General features: G+C 48.5%; 1 protein-coding gene across 1 annotated transcript; it reads left to right on the forward strand.

Annotated features, from left to right (window-relative positions):
• Nucleotides 1–574: 574 nt before the first annotated feature.
• On the forward strand, nt 575–13,279 carry ACSBG2 (acyl-CoA synthetase bubblegum family member 2). The gene is made up of 15 exons (XM_009889134.1): nt 575–581; nt 1,003–1,132; nt 3,595–3,674; nt 4,244–4,485; nt 5,905–5,993; nt 6,589–6,709; nt 7,403–7,483; nt 7,989–8,138; nt 8,327–8,503; nt 9,114–9,295; nt 9,558–9,791; nt 10,488–10,705; nt 11,610–11,749; nt 12,520–12,766; nt 13,164–13,279. The coding sequence occupies exons 1-15, from the start codon at nt 575–577 to the stop codon at nt 13,277–13,279; spliced, it is 2,214 nt and encodes a 737-aa protein (XP_009887436.1).
• Nucleotides 13,280–14,624: the final 1,345 nt, after the last annotated feature.

Consider the following 14,624-nt stretch of genomic DNA (forward strand, 5'->3'; position numbering starts at 1 on the left):
AAATCGCGTCTGCCTAACGCAGGTGCCAAACTGGACGCTAAAATCCACTTTTTAAAAAGATCAAGGGTAACGAGGTTCACCTCCAATCAGTTAGAAATTCCCCGAAACAATTCAAGCTCACCCTGTCAAACCATAAGGCTTTTGGCAAATGGAAACCTTAAATAACACCAACGTTGCTTTCAGTGTTAGAAAACACTTCGTTTAGGTGACGAAATCCCCTAACAACGAAGTACTGAAAGCAGCGTAGGAGCTGCCAAAACCACAACGGTTGCCAAAGCGCTGATTTTTTCCGGGAACATGTTAAATCTCCAGGGTGTCCCTCCCGGTGCTGTGTCCCTCCAGGGGGACCCCAAAGCCCCCCCCCCTCCCCTTCCCGGCGTGGGGCCAGAGCGTCCTTAAGAGGCTGCGGTGTGGTGTGAGGAGCCGCTTCCAATTGCGAGGCAGGCAGCACATGACATAAGATGCTCCAGATCTGCCTCCTGGGCGCTAGTTTAAAAATAAAGGATATTACACATCGTCCTCCTCCTCCTCCTCCTCCTGCTCGGCGCTGGTGCGGAGCGGCTGCACAAAGGCGATGCGCTGTACGGCAGGACCCGGAGCCCGGCGGTGACGGGGTTGGGGGGGTGTGTGTGGGGGTCAGAGCCGAGTGGGGCTGTTTGGGGCAAAGGGAGTGTGAAATATAAATTGTGAGGCTCGCAGAGCTCTTGCCAAGCTGTGGTTGTCACGCTCCTTTTCGGATACAGGGATGGATGTATTGTCCACCTCCGATGGGGTTTTGCGAATGAACGGAGCGTGATGCGGAGGGCGCTGCGTCCGTTGTGAGAATTTACCGTGTTTCACGCAAATACAGCAGTCTCGAGTCACGCCTGCTTTGGGGTTGCCTTGGTCAGACAGCTGCACCACTGGAAGCTGAGCCCATCCCACTGGATGTGATGGTGCCAGCGATGTCACACGATTTCGAGTGTTTGATTGTATTTTAATTTTTAAAACCTGTTTTCACAGGGACAATGCTGTGTGAGTCAGACGCACGTATGGCACTTGCGGAACCAGTCCCTACGGCTTATTTTAATTCGGATCCTCAAGGGAACTGTGAGGCGTCACTGGATGATGTGCGGCTCAACTCTTCAACTAGGTTTGTGTCATTTTATTTTCTCTGTGGTGAGTTTTATACGTAGGATATAGTTTGTATTCTGTCATGTTTACTTAGATTAATTAAGGTGGGTTTTTGGAAGAAATTTCAAACGTTTGTTACTCCTTCCGAAATCCAAAAGACGAATCTGCAATCTCACCCTATCGAAGGAAGAGGAGCAGAATTAGATTTGCTGTACCCAACTGCCACACAGAGTACAGAGCCTGAAGCAGTGTGCATTGAATGTAAACTTAAAGCCCAGGAATGGTAGGATACTCTGTGTAGTCAGAAAGATTACCTCTTATAAAAGAACTCTAAGTAATTGTTAACGTATTTAATTGGGAGGGCACTGATTAAACACTGAGAATAGTCCTGTGTAGTTTGTGCAGTGTTGCTGTGCTGGAAGCAGAGGCGTGCCGCTGCAGAGCACGGTCTGTGCAGGACCTGTGCTGATTTTTATCAAACTCTGTGTTCAGTCTGAGCAGCCTCTTCCTAAAGAGCTGGTCCATAGTTGAAGGTCTGTATTTCACCACACTGCAGTGAGACACAGCTGACAAAAAAACTCTTTACCTAATTTTTTTTCCAGGCTGCATTTGAATTACATGTAGTAAGGGGGAAGGAAAAGCTGACTTGAGTCACTGGCAGGGAAATAGCTGGGGCTTTTTTGCTGATATTACTGGGTCATTTGCATGCTTTGATCATAAAAGCTGGTGGAGAAATGGTGCGGAACTATTGCAACTGAGGATTAATTTGTGCTGAAAAATGCTCTCAATAATGAGGAGGAAACGCGTAGTAGGGAACATCTCGTAATCCCTTTGGGGGAAATAAAGAAAAAGAAAAATTTGATTTACTTCCCTCTGGTTTCTGGCTTGGTTTACTTCCCTCTGGTTTCTGGCTTGCAGATTAAATGGGAGAAGCAGTTTTGCTTTTGGGCAGTGTGTGGGACAGCCATGTCAAATCTTCTCTGTCTTAAATCTTACGGGGTGCCCAAAGCCATAATAGTTGACTGTCCCCTAGAGATTCAGGGAACATGTAAACCAGAGGGAAGCGCTTTACCCCTTACACTGAAATTCACACTGCCGCACGCTGGCTTGGCTTCTCCTTGGTCTAGTAGAGAGGACGGAAGATGTGGGGCTCGCGGGGGACCCTGCCTGGATTGGGCTGGAACCAGAGGAGCTCCTGCTCACCTGCAGGTGGGCTCCGATTGTGACAGGCAGAGACATTGGGGTTTCTTTTTGCCCCAAAGCTGCCCCCCTGTGGGGTTGAGGCTGTTGTGATGTCGGGGGATGCTCAGCCCTTCTAGAAGACCCAGTACTAGAGAGGAACAGTGCACTAAACATTGCCATGGGGAAGGGTAAACACTGAGCGCTGGCATGAAGGAACCAACACCTTGGTGATGGCCTGGAGCCAGGGGCCACGGGAGGGCTGTTTGGCAAGGCAAGATGGACGTTTTGGCTCCCTGGAATATAATTTTGGGTGGACTAAACCTTGGACCTTAGTGCTACGCTGATGGTACAAGAAGGGTGTTGGCCGGGGTAGGGGAACAAGCATCACCCACCTGTAGGTTGGCAGGTGGGATGTCCCTGGGGAGCAGAGCACGGGGACGCGAATACCGAATCTCACAGGGTTTGGCTTCCAACTTGTGGTCTGAAGTGGGACATGCGACTTGATTATTCCTTATCCTCAGCACTTACGGCTCTGAGAGTCCCTCTTGGAAGGGGACGGAGGAAGAACACTGCTGTGCACATGCGGGCAGGTGCTGTCTCACCAGATCTTGCAAGGCTGAAAGCAAAAGGGGCAACTTTCAGCGGGCACCGCAGGAGAAGTGGCTGAAGCAGATGGGCGATGTGCCCGTTTCCATTTCTTCACAAACATCTGGCGGGAGTCTGATGCACTGACTTTATTAGGAATAGCTAAGAACAAATTTCCTGTTAAATCAGTTTCCTGCTGGTCAGCTGGCCGGGCCTTCTGCAGGAAACCTGGGTGGGTTCCCCGGCGGGGTGACCAGCCGGGGGGTTCGCTGGCCGCCTTCCTCCCTTCCGTAGCCTCCTGCGCTGCGGGCAGGAGATAAGCACCAGGTCCACGTGCCCCTTCCTGCGCCTCTCCTCCTCGCTGCTGTAGGCTTGTTGTTTCAGGCATCTCGAGCAGAATTCTGGTATTAAATTATCGCTGCTGCCGCGTTTATGGATTCTTCTGCAGCTTATCTGAAACTGTAGCTACAATCAGGACAACACACACGTGTTTAAAAGCTGTGCAGGCAAAGCTTGGGTGCTCTCTGAGAGGGACCCATTTCATTGCCATAGCCATGCAGGCTAGTAAAATTAATAAAGTCACCTGCAGAACATCAGCAACCACTAATCCTTGCTGACATCCAAGGACTGATGTAATTAAGTGATGGAGCAAGCACGCCTAAGGCGTTCTTCAGCCCGTGTGCCTGTCCAGGACTAATTGCTTTTGCCTTGCAGAACTGTTGAGGTCCCCAACATTGAGACAGTTGAAGACACGAAGACAGAGGGATGTCGGATAGACACGTGTGGTTTCAAAGGTAAGTGGAAAGAATTTTTAGTTACCGTGGTGCGCATAAAATTATTACTGAAATGAGAGAGGAATTTATCAAACCGTAACAATGAAGAAGAAACTCAAATTGCAGGATGATCTGTCCAGAAAGCTCTCAGATTTCAACTTTAAAGCACAGGTATGCTTCAGGGAGTAAAATAGGTAGTGTCGCTGCCCAATGCTGATCTCCCAGGTAATAGTGGATGACTCAGTCCTCCTTAAAAGAAAAAAAAGAAAAGCACGGTGTAGGATTGTTGCAGGGAGGTGCCACCTCACCCATACAAGAGCTTTAGGGCAGCAAAGCGGGTTAGAGGGGGATGTAAATGGGAAATGTTTAACAAAATTTTGAAGGTGCTTTAGAAGCTTCATCTGTTAGTCCTGGTCTGAGACACCAGGAGTCGTGTGGCAAACTTGCCAAGAATAAAAGGTGAAAAAAGGGGAGGTGGGAGGGAGTCCAACAGCATTTGCTTGCGTATGTTTGATACTTGTGTTTATATTTCTGTTACGGCAGCAGCAGTTTCTATATGTAAGATGCTGAACACTTTTCTTTCAAACCAGCCTCTTCGCCTCCTGCCTCCAGTGTGTGGACAACACGACGGGACGGCGAGGTCAGGCTGAGGATGGATGAGCGGGGCATAGGCAGCGAGGCACCGAAGACTGTTCATGAGCTGTTCCGGGAAGCTGCTAATAAATATGGAGATTATTATGCCCTTGCATCCAAAAAGGGTGGCCAGTGGATAAAACTAACATACAAGATGTACTATGATGAGTGCTGGAAAGCAGCCAAAAGCTTTCTGAAGGTAAGCTCTTGTTGAATTCTCCTCGTTCACGTTCGGTCGGTTTAACTGCTGAAATGGCTGTAGTCAACCAGGTCTGAGACCTGCAAGTTCTGTGAGTGTAGGGGAGTCCTAAAGGGACAGGGAAATACCTGACCGTGCCCTGAACAGCTCGGTAATACCCGCAGTGCTTTTGTTTGAATTTCTCGCAAGTTGCTCCCATGTGCAACTTTAAAAAAAAAAAGTGCATGAGGAACCATTGAAAGCGAGGTGTTCAGGTACGTGGCAAACCCAGACAATGCCCCTCGTGAGGCATGTAAGTTTTAATCATTCCAAGAAAAAAGCTTGAAGGGATGCTTGTGAACCAGACTTGAGCATCCAAACTGGCTGAGCCTTTTGCCTGGACTGTTGGGAGTTAAGACACTCGGAGATAGAAACCAACATCACGTGTACTTACTGTTATCATTATAAGAGAGTTGGGGGGTTCAGCCTGGAGAAGAGAAGGTGAAAAAGGGGAGACCTCAGAGCCCCTTCCAGTGCCTAAAGGGGCTCCAGGAGAGCTGGGGAGGGACTCCTGATCAGGGAGGGGAGACCTAGGATGAGGTGTGATGGTTTTACACTGAAAGAGGGGAGATTTAGATGAGATATCAAGAAGAAATTCTCTCCTGTGTGGGTGGTGAGCCCCGGGGGCAGGTTGCCCCGAGAAGCGGTGGCTGCCCCATCCCTGGAGGGGTTCAAGGCCAGGTTGGACGGGGCTTGGAGCAACCTGGGCTGGGGGGAGGTGTCCCTGCCCAGGGCAGGGGGGGGGATGAACTTTAAAGTCCCTTCCAACCCAAACCGTTCTATGATTCTATGAATTCTTCTTTCTTGAAGTTAAGGCCACTCTCTCTTTACTCCAATGGTGGGATCTTCCAGTGGATGTACTTCCACTCTCTGGGGCAAAACCAGAGAATGGCTGAAGGAGATTTAAAGACTGCGACTTCAATAGCTGCAATTTCATAGCAAAGTGCCTCCAACTGTCACCAGAGCTCGTTGCTCTTGTCGTTATCGATATCTGCCATACCGAAGCTGTACTAAATGACTAAATGTCTCAGTAGGTGGTGTCTAACTTAACCTCTTACCTTCTCCTTCCCAGCCCAAAGGGAACTGATAACCACCTGGATTCCGGTTTTATAATCCCGTTAGCGTCAGTGATGTCGTCATACTGAGTGCAGACTGAAGCAAATTCTTTTTTTCCTGCCTACTGATAAAGTGGGACAGTGTCTGATCTCAAACTTCACTGGTTCTGTATGAGGTCTTGGGAAATTTTTCAGTGTGAATTACCGTATGTAATAGCATGAACTTTTCCCTTGACGTCGTGCTCACAGCAGAGATCTGTAAATTAACTCAAGGCATTCTTCAAAGGAAAACTAAGGTTGCTGTAATCTCATCTCTTGTTTACAGCTGGGACTAGAGCGTTTCCATGGAGTGTGCATCTTGGGATTTAATTCTGCAGAGTGGTTTATTGCTGACATTGGCGCTATCCTTGCAGGGTAAGAATGAGTGGTGTCTCTTGACACGCATTTTGCTTTAGCATTCAGATACTAATTTCAGTATTCGTGCAAGAAGCAGTTTTTAATTAAAAAAACCCCAACAAAATAAACCACAAAAAAAACCCAAAACAAACCCAACTGCTTATATTTGAATTTAATTAAGATAGTTAGAACCTAAACTATCTCTTTACTTCATTATGAATTAATGAGACAAAAAAATATAATTTTTTTTTTTTTTGCCAGGTGCTTCTCTCAATAAAATGAGCAGTAGGTTAATCCAAAAGCATGTTTACTTACACTGTGATTAAAAAATGTGATGGGAAATGCCAGAGAATCCCAGCACTGGATTTTTTAGCCTTCTTCCACCCGAGACATTTTGTCTTCTTAAACCATTCTGAGACTTCCCACACCCAGAACAGAGCCTTTGCTATTGGAATTAAGCCCACCACTTTTCGTTGTTGTTTTATGGGATATTCTTCCTAAAGTTTTTCCTCTGTTAAGAGTTTGAAATGGTCTGACTTTCGCCAGCAGCTCTGCGTATCCTCTAATTCTGTGTTTTTCTTTTCTGTTTTGTTTTTTTCCTTTTCTTTTGTAGTGGATTTGCTGTTGGTATCTACACTACAAACTCTCCTGAGGCCTGTCATTATGTAGCAGAGAACTGTAGCGCTAACGTGGTGGTTGTGGAAAACCATAAACAGCTGCAGAAAATCCTAGAAGTAAATACACTTTTTTAAAGTGGGGGGCTACAGCATCCTGTTGCAGATGTGTGTGGGGGGGAAATGCTGTGGAGGGTAATGCTGGATCTAAAATTAGAGGTGAGAGGAGAGGGGAGATTTAGATGAGATCTGAGGAAGAAATTCTTTGCTGTGCGGGTGGTGAGCCCCTGGGGCAGGTTGCCCCGAGAAGCTGTGGCTGCCCCATCCCTGGAGGTGTTCAAGGCCAGGTTGGACGGGGCTTGGAGCAACCTGGGCTGGGGGGAGGTGTCCCTGCCCAGGGCAGGGGGGTGGGACTGGATGGTCTTCAAGGTCCCTTCCAACCCAAACCAGTCTGTGATTCCATGGTACTTGGTGTGTTCCCTGTTCAAGGCAGATGAGTAGTCACTAGTGCTAAATCTCATGAAAAAAACAGAGGTTAAACAGTGGTTCCACAGTTTGGCAAAGCCTCGAGCTTAAAATATGAGAAGCCCAACCGAACAACTGCTCATCCCTTAGGTTGTTTGGCAGCATCCCAGTCCAAATGATTACTTTCTCCAGTGAGGCTTCCCTGGTCTCTTTCATTAAAGCAGATGAGATTCTCTTTGCTTTCCGTAAAATGGCAAGTAGCAGTAGCACAATAAGTGGTGGGTTACTGAGGTTTAAAAGGGACAAGTGGGATTTGCTTCTTCTCATGAATCTCCCTTCTTATAACAGATTCAGCATAAACTACCTCATCTGAAAGCAATTATCCAGTATGGGGAAGAGCTAAAAGAGAAGAGGCCAAATCTGTACTCTGTAAGTACTGTGCATCTTAATGGCTTGTGAATACTGGCAGCGTTTAGCCCATGGCTTGTGAGCAACCATCACCTTGCCCAGGAGTGTTGTCATGTCAGCTTGTGTTGGTTTCGGGGAGGGATCGCTTGCCTCGCTGCAGCGGTAGGTGTCTATTGTTGCTCCAACCTCAGTAATCCACGTTGTAAGGGAGGGTGTTAGTGCGCAGACCTCTGCAAAGCAGCCGCGGGTCCCACCGTTACTCCAGTTTCACCCAGTGAACACCAGGGTTGCTACAGAGCTAGTAAGCTTCCACAGCGTGGATTCATCTTTTCTACTTCTCACCATGCCTCTTGTGGCAGCCAGAAAACATTGTGGGGCTGACAGTGCATCTTTACAACCTCTCCCAGATTCTGCCAGGGGTTTGGACGTAGGAAACAGTTACCTTCTCTTCATGTGTAGCAAAGGGTTTAATTTTGCGTGGGAATGACAACCTACAAAGTGGTCAGCTCTTCTCTCTTACATACAGTGGAGCGAATTCATGGACCTTGGCAAAGACGTTCCAGATGCTCAGCTCCGTGAAATCATTGAGTCGCAGAAGCCTAACCAGTGCTGTACACTAATATATACCTCGGGGACAACTGGACAGCCAAAGGGAGTGATGCTCAGTCATGACAACGTCAGTATCTTTTTGTATAAATGCCCATTCTGTGACCTTTGGTGGGTGCTGAGGGAAGGCAGAAGCTGAAGAACATGCCTGATGTTAAGATCACAGGAAGTTGTAGAATTGTTTTGGGAGCTGCGTGTTCTGTGTTGTACCTGCTCAGAAGAGCTGGCGCTTAATCCTGATGTGGGCTCTTGTTACAGCTGACGTGGACGGCGGCAGCGGCAGGGCGTTTCATAATGCTGACGGATGCTACAGAGAAGCAGGAACTGGTGGTCAGCTATCTGCCCCTCAGCCACATCGCTGCACAGATGTCAGATATTTGGTCGGCAATGACATTCGGCGTACAAGTTTTCTTCGCTCAGCCAGATGCGTTAAAGGTAAAACCATAAGAGAATAAAAATTCTGCGCCCAGCCTCCTGCTTGTAGCTGGGTGGGTGCTTTAAAACAAGGGTGGCTGACTTATCTCGTGACTCCGAGCGCTGTGCTAACTTGGGTTGTTTGCGTAGTGACCGACTGCTCCTGTTTAAGGGTCTGTTGGTTTGAGGAGCGTAGCCACTCTGCCCTTTGCCTTTTGCCTCTGCGTTGCAAGCTAGGATGAGCTGACCAAGCACTTCACAACTGGAGCTTCTTGGTGTCTCACCTGCCACCAGTTCTCTGCCCCGACAGCTTGGTTGAGCAACACCTTTGTATTTACTCTGTCCACATTGCAAAATGCCACCAGTGTTAAATCTGTGTCCTGAGAATGATTCTTCTCTTGGCGCTGTGTCAGCGTTGGCACTGAAAGCATCGACCCCTCCTGTCTTCTCAAAACCACTGTGGCATTTGCACGCTCCTGGGGTTCCTTTCTGGTGGTGGCACTGCACTTGAAAATGGGCAATTCCTCAAAATCGATGGCCGAGTCCTCACGCTCAGCTGACCGGTGACCAGTGCTGACCTGGTCTATAGCGAAGCACTTTTGAACGCTGTATTAAATTCTGCTTCGCTCAGGGCACCTTGGTGGACACCCTGCGGGAAGTGAGGCCAACTGCTTTTTTGGGAGTTCCTCGCGTCTGGGAAAAAATGGAAGAAAAAATGAAATCCATAGGCGCAAAATCATCAGCGCTCAGAAGAAAAGTTGCATCGTGGGCCAAGGGAGTCGGTTTGCAGACAAACCTGAAGCGGATGAACAGGTAATTATGAACGACACTTAAAGGATGTTGAGAATATTAGGAGAACTTTACTATCCCATCGGGAGTTATATCCTGTGTAACAGGCCAGGCTTATGGACAGTAAAAGCCAAACAGTGCGGTTGGACCGAGGGTGAGCAGCAAGGGTGGAGGGGGAAGTAATTTATTTCATACTGAATAAACTAAAATAGGAGGAAGATGAGAGGAGGAAGGGGGAGAAGTTCTACTTGCTGCCTGAGATGTTGTAACCATTTGTCTCCTACAGGTATTCTGAAGTCCCGGTGAATTTCCGCTTAGCCAGGCACTTGGTGTACAAGAAAGTGCGAAAGGCCATTGGGCTGGACCGGTGCACCAAGTGCTACACGGGGGCTGCTCCCATTACCAGAGAGACGCTGGAATTTTTTTTAAGTCTCAACATCCCTGTGTTGGAGCTGTACGGCATGAGCGAGAGCTCGGGGCCTCACACGATCTCTCTACCTCACGCATTCAAGCTTACCAGGTAAATACCTTTCTGTGAGTAGAGCACTGCTGGCTGGGAGGAAGAGCTGCTTTAAGGTTTTTCCTGCATCTGGTGCTTCCACCTCACCTGATGCAATTCATCCTGGGTCTTGCTGCCTGTAAGAAGTCACTAGGGAGCCAGTTCCTTTGGCCACATGGTGCAGATTAAGAGATCTGCTAATGACAACAGCTGTGTTACTTAACTTGGCCTGGATTCTCTAGAACCTGAGGAGGAAGCAAAGGATTCATGGGAAGGAGGAAGAAGTGGTAACTCTAGCCTACAGTTCACTTCAACGTTAAATTAAGAAATGCAGTAAGACTTTGCTCTTGCTTTGAATGGCTTGTTTGGTCCCCATGGGTTTGGTCTGCAGAGTAAATACCACCATCAGTAGAAGCTTGCTGCCAAGGACATAAATCTTCTCATTCAGAGCTCAGGTGTCTGAGAACAATGGGTGGAAAGCACCAGGTGTGCGAGCACTCATCTCTCTGCAGTACCAACTTTTTCTGTAGTTCCCCTTACATAAGCAGATGCTTTTTAAGTCTAGAAGTTCCTTGCTGAAGCAGTTGTAATAAGAAGCTGCCTGGCTTTGTTCGGACACTTTAGCTTGAGAGGGAACCGCTATAATCTCACTCTGCTGCTCAGCTATTGATTTTTATTTTTTAAATGCTATGGGTTTGGGTTTGTGTTCCCTTTAAGCTGTGGAAAGGAAGTCACGGGCTGCCGGACGCTGATTCATAAGCCAGATGGAGATGGCAACGGAGAGATTTGCTTCTCGGGCAGACACATCTTCATGGGCTATTTGAACATGGAAGAAAAAACCAAAGAGGCGATTGATGAAGACGGCTGGCTGCACTCAGGGGACCTTGGCAAGCACGATAAGGATGGATTCCTCTACATCACTGGCAGAATTAAAGGTAATGCATCCCCTGACTTTGCTGTCTTGAGGTTACGCAGTACTATGATGGATGCGTTCAGATCCTGCTAGTTAAGTGGCTGTGGCTCACACAGAAGCATATTCCAATACTTCTTCTGAAGTCTCCAATGTGAATATGGCTGCAGTGTGTGCTGTCACTGCGCATGTGACATGGGGTGTGACAGGAGGAGAGGATGACCTCTGAAACCGCTGTGTGTGTTTGCAGAGCAAGGGAGAAATCCTCTGATTTCAGAAGCAGTAGTTAATGCTTTGATGACTTGTTTTTCAGTGCCGGACCTGTCCGGGTCCCTCCAGTTCCCGCCGGCTTTGCCAGCTTGGCCTCAAAGAGAAAACAACAGCTTAAGGCTGTTGTGACAGTGGATTGTAGCAGGGCAGTTCTTGGTACACTGCTTTGACCAACCCCAAACAAATTCTATTTCATGCAAGATTTCAATCAGCGAGAAATGGTCACACAAAGGGGCTGCTTTGAGAAACCTTTAAGACAGTCAAGAAAGGCAGGTTGGCCTCAGCTCTGTATCGCACTGTGTAACTTCACAATCTCTGCTTTGCCTCAGCAAATTTTTTTACTTTAGTTTCTGAACGACTTGGGTACCAACTCACATGCCTTGGAGTTGATGGTGGCAGGGTGCTAAGGCGCTTGTACGCCACACCCCACGTTCCCAAACTGCAAACATCTCCGGGGCATTAAAGCAGCTTTTGCAAGGTTGTGTGTGCACACCACGGTCTCACCTCTCCCAGCCTGACTGGAGTCCTTCTGGCTTGCTGCCTTCTCCAGATGTTGGGACAGACTCTGGCAGACACAAAGGAGCTATACAGTTATTTCATATTGTGAAGGAAGGGGGGGAAAAGCTCTAAGCATTAATCAAGACTTGACTGTTTTCCAGAGCTCATCATCACTGCAGGAGGTGAGAATGTTCCTCCCGTTCCCATTGAGGATGCTGTAAAAGACGCTGTTCCCATCATCAGCAATGCAATGTTGGTTGGAGACAAAGCAAAATTCCTTGCTATGCTTCTGACGCTAAAGGTAATGGAAAACAGGATGAGAATCCACCTGTGCTGCTAAATGTTTAATTCCAGTGAGGAAGAGAATTGTTACACATTTTTACACAGTGTTCTAGAGACAGGAGGCGTTGTGGAGTGGTGCCTTGTAGCTGAGTTGCAAACAGCAGCTGTAACTCTACAGAAAAATGAGTGTTGCCACTCAAGGAGATGATCAGGTTCCTCTGTTCGGGGCGGCTGTTCCCCTCTGTACCCCACAGGGCAGAAAGAAACAGAAGTAAATGACCTAAAAGTGAGACTGAAAAGAGAAACCTTTCTGCTTTTCTTAACCATTTTTAGTATCTCCCAGAGCAGTCTGGACAGTCGGGAGCTGTCAGTGATTTCTTTTTAAGACACTGGTTTTAAATTCCAAAGTGACACATCTGTGGTGGCCTGTACTGATTTCTGTCTCCAGACCCTGCAGGCTGGTGGTTTTTCAGGACAGCGTTAATTGCTCATTAGTGAGAGTGACTGCCAACCTCCTCGCCCCTGTGCAAGAGGCACCGAGCCAGGCCCTGGAGGTGCTGCGCTTCTCTTGGTCAGGTGCCGCATGTGTCTGTTCCAGCAGACTCTTACGCTGCTGTGGGGCGCAGGGAGGTAAAGCTGTGGTCTGGAAAAAGGGTCCAGGAAAAATGTGCTCAAGCTGGGATAGCGCGGGAGGAATGCGGAAGGCTTCCCATGGCTGTGAGGCTCGTTAGCAGGATGGGAATGGAGTGGTTAGCAATACGAAGTTACCTGTTCCGACTTGTCTTGCAGTGCAACACAGACACAGAAACGGGTGAGCCAGGAGACGAACTCACCCCAGAAGCTGTTGAATACTGCCAGAAACTGGGCAGTAAAGCCACAAAAGTCTCCGAAATCATCAGCAGCAAAGACAAGGCCATCTACGCGGCTATCCAGAAGGGAATTTCAGCAGTCAACGAGGGAGCGGTATCGAATGCTCAGAAAGTCCAGAAATGGGTCCTTCTTGAGAAGGACTTTTCTCTCTTTGGTGGGGAGCTCGGTGAGTGGTGGTGGGGGTGTGTGGTGTCACCCTGTCACTCCTTCCTTGGCTGTTGGACAGACAACACAACCAGGACCCCCAATACACACCGCTTTCCTCACTGTGGCTTTTCCATGTCAGAGCTTTGGGGGAGAGGGGATGAATTCCTGATTGCGCCCGTCAGAACTGAGCTGGGCAGCGCTTACCCTTGGTTCTGTGGTGCCTGCTGCAGGATGGCCGTGCTCCTTCTGTTCACAGGGGACAGGAGGGAGGCTTGATTAATCACAAAGAGAAATTTAAAAGTCCATGTCCGTTCCTGCGTTCTGAGGCTCCCTGCGCGCTTACTTTGCTTTAATACTGATTTGTGTCTCCAGATGGTACCGTCACCATTAAAACCTCGTGCTGTGCGTTTCCACAGGCCCAACAATGAAGCTGAAGCGATCGGTGGTGGCGCAGAAGTACAAAGACCAAATCGCTCAGTTTTATGCGGATGCAGATACGGTGACCACAACGGAGAACGCTCTTCGGCAGTAGTGCGAAGGCTTTGTGTCGTGGATTGAAGCAGCCTGGAGGGCGACTCCCCCGCGGCTCCTGGGGAGGGATTCTCTGCGTCTGCTGAAATAAAGGCGACTCGGTAATCACGCAGCCCCTCTGAATCGCGTCACTGGACGTCCCTTGGCCCTCATACTGCAGTGTGTTGAGTGTGTTTGTGCTCAGTGTTTTCCTGTGGCTGTGTTCTAATGCTGAGATAGTCTTGAGTATCTCTGCTTTGTATATTTTGTCTTTCCATTTTTATAAGGGCGATGCAATGTTTACCTTAAATCCATATTACATGTTATGTTGTAACCAAAGTTTTCTTTTCTTGAGCTGAATGTAAAACAATCAGGAACTGCAAATTTCCTGCAGAGAAAGGCAGGTTTTGTTTTATAGCAATGTATGTTTAACTGCATGTTGATGACATCTGAATTATTTTAAGTCTCTTTACCCACAACTTGTCTTCTGTCAAAGATGAATGCTGAGATGATGGCTCAGCGTGTACGTGGAACCTCACCTTTGCTGGGTTTGTCTGTGCAATATTTTGAGTCTGTTTTATCTTTTTGAGTCATAATGAAGCCATAAGTTGTATTGTTAAATTAGCAGATGTGGCCAGTGTTCCGAGGAGTGTCTTACACAAAGGGAGAGGTGCCAAGGCTGTGTGCACATGTGTGTGAAATCCAGCTGTACTCTTTCGGTCCTAGAAATGCTGGCTCCAGCATCCCAAAAGGGGTGGACCTTCAGCAGGGTGGGGTGGGGTGAGGCCTTGTACCTGCGCTGGCAGAGAGGAGAGGGCACTGGGAACCCTGCTGGGTCCTTCAAAGGTCTGGGATCAACCCTTCCCGCAACTGTAGAGGCCCTTTACATTGAATGCAGGACACATGGGCTGGCCTTCTCCAGAGCACCCCTCGCCAGGAGCTCTCGAAGGTCTCCTCTAAATGGTTCTGCAAGGCTTAAGTCCAGTCTGTCCAGTGTCTGCAGGGGCTATTAAACCCAACAGCAAATGAAGGACTGCTGGTAAAATGGCTTATTTCGAACTAGAATCCACTGAGGGGAGTACAAGTGGTTCTGGGTAGCATTTCCCGTGGCCAAAGGAGGAGCCCCAGGAGCTGTCGGTGCTCTGAGGGGAAGCACGCTGCAGGGGAGAGGCACCTACACTGGTAAAGAACACAAACAGCTCAAGCAAGCTGCTGGCTGCGGGTCACAGCGCCTCTGTGCCTACAGCACTACTCAGTGTCGAAATCTCCCTGTGGTGGGTGTTAGCAGTACCCAGAACTGGGCACCTGGGGGGGGGTGGGGGTTTAAATCGCAGGTGTGCCTACAGCACCTGTACGGAGAGGTGGGC

This window comes from Charadrius vociferus, unplaced genomic scaffold, assembly GCF_000708025.1.
Source record: "Charadrius vociferus isolate BGI_N301 unplaced genomic scaffold, ASM70802v2 scaffold657, whole genome shotgun sequence".
Lineage (NCBI taxonomy): Eukaryota > Metazoa > Chordata > Aves > Charadriiformes > Charadriidae > Charadrius > Charadrius vociferus.

Coding starts and splice junctions, on each gene's coding strand:
- ACSBG2 (XM_009889134.1), top strand. Junction 8,504..9,113: donor CTCAGCCAGATGCGTTAAAG/GTAAAACCATAA, acceptor TGCTTCGCTCAG/GGCACCTTGGTGGACACCCT. Junction 12,767..13,163: donor TCTCTTTGGTGGGGAGCTCG/GTGAGTGGTGGT, acceptor GCGTTTCCACAG/GCCCAACAATGAAGCTGAAG.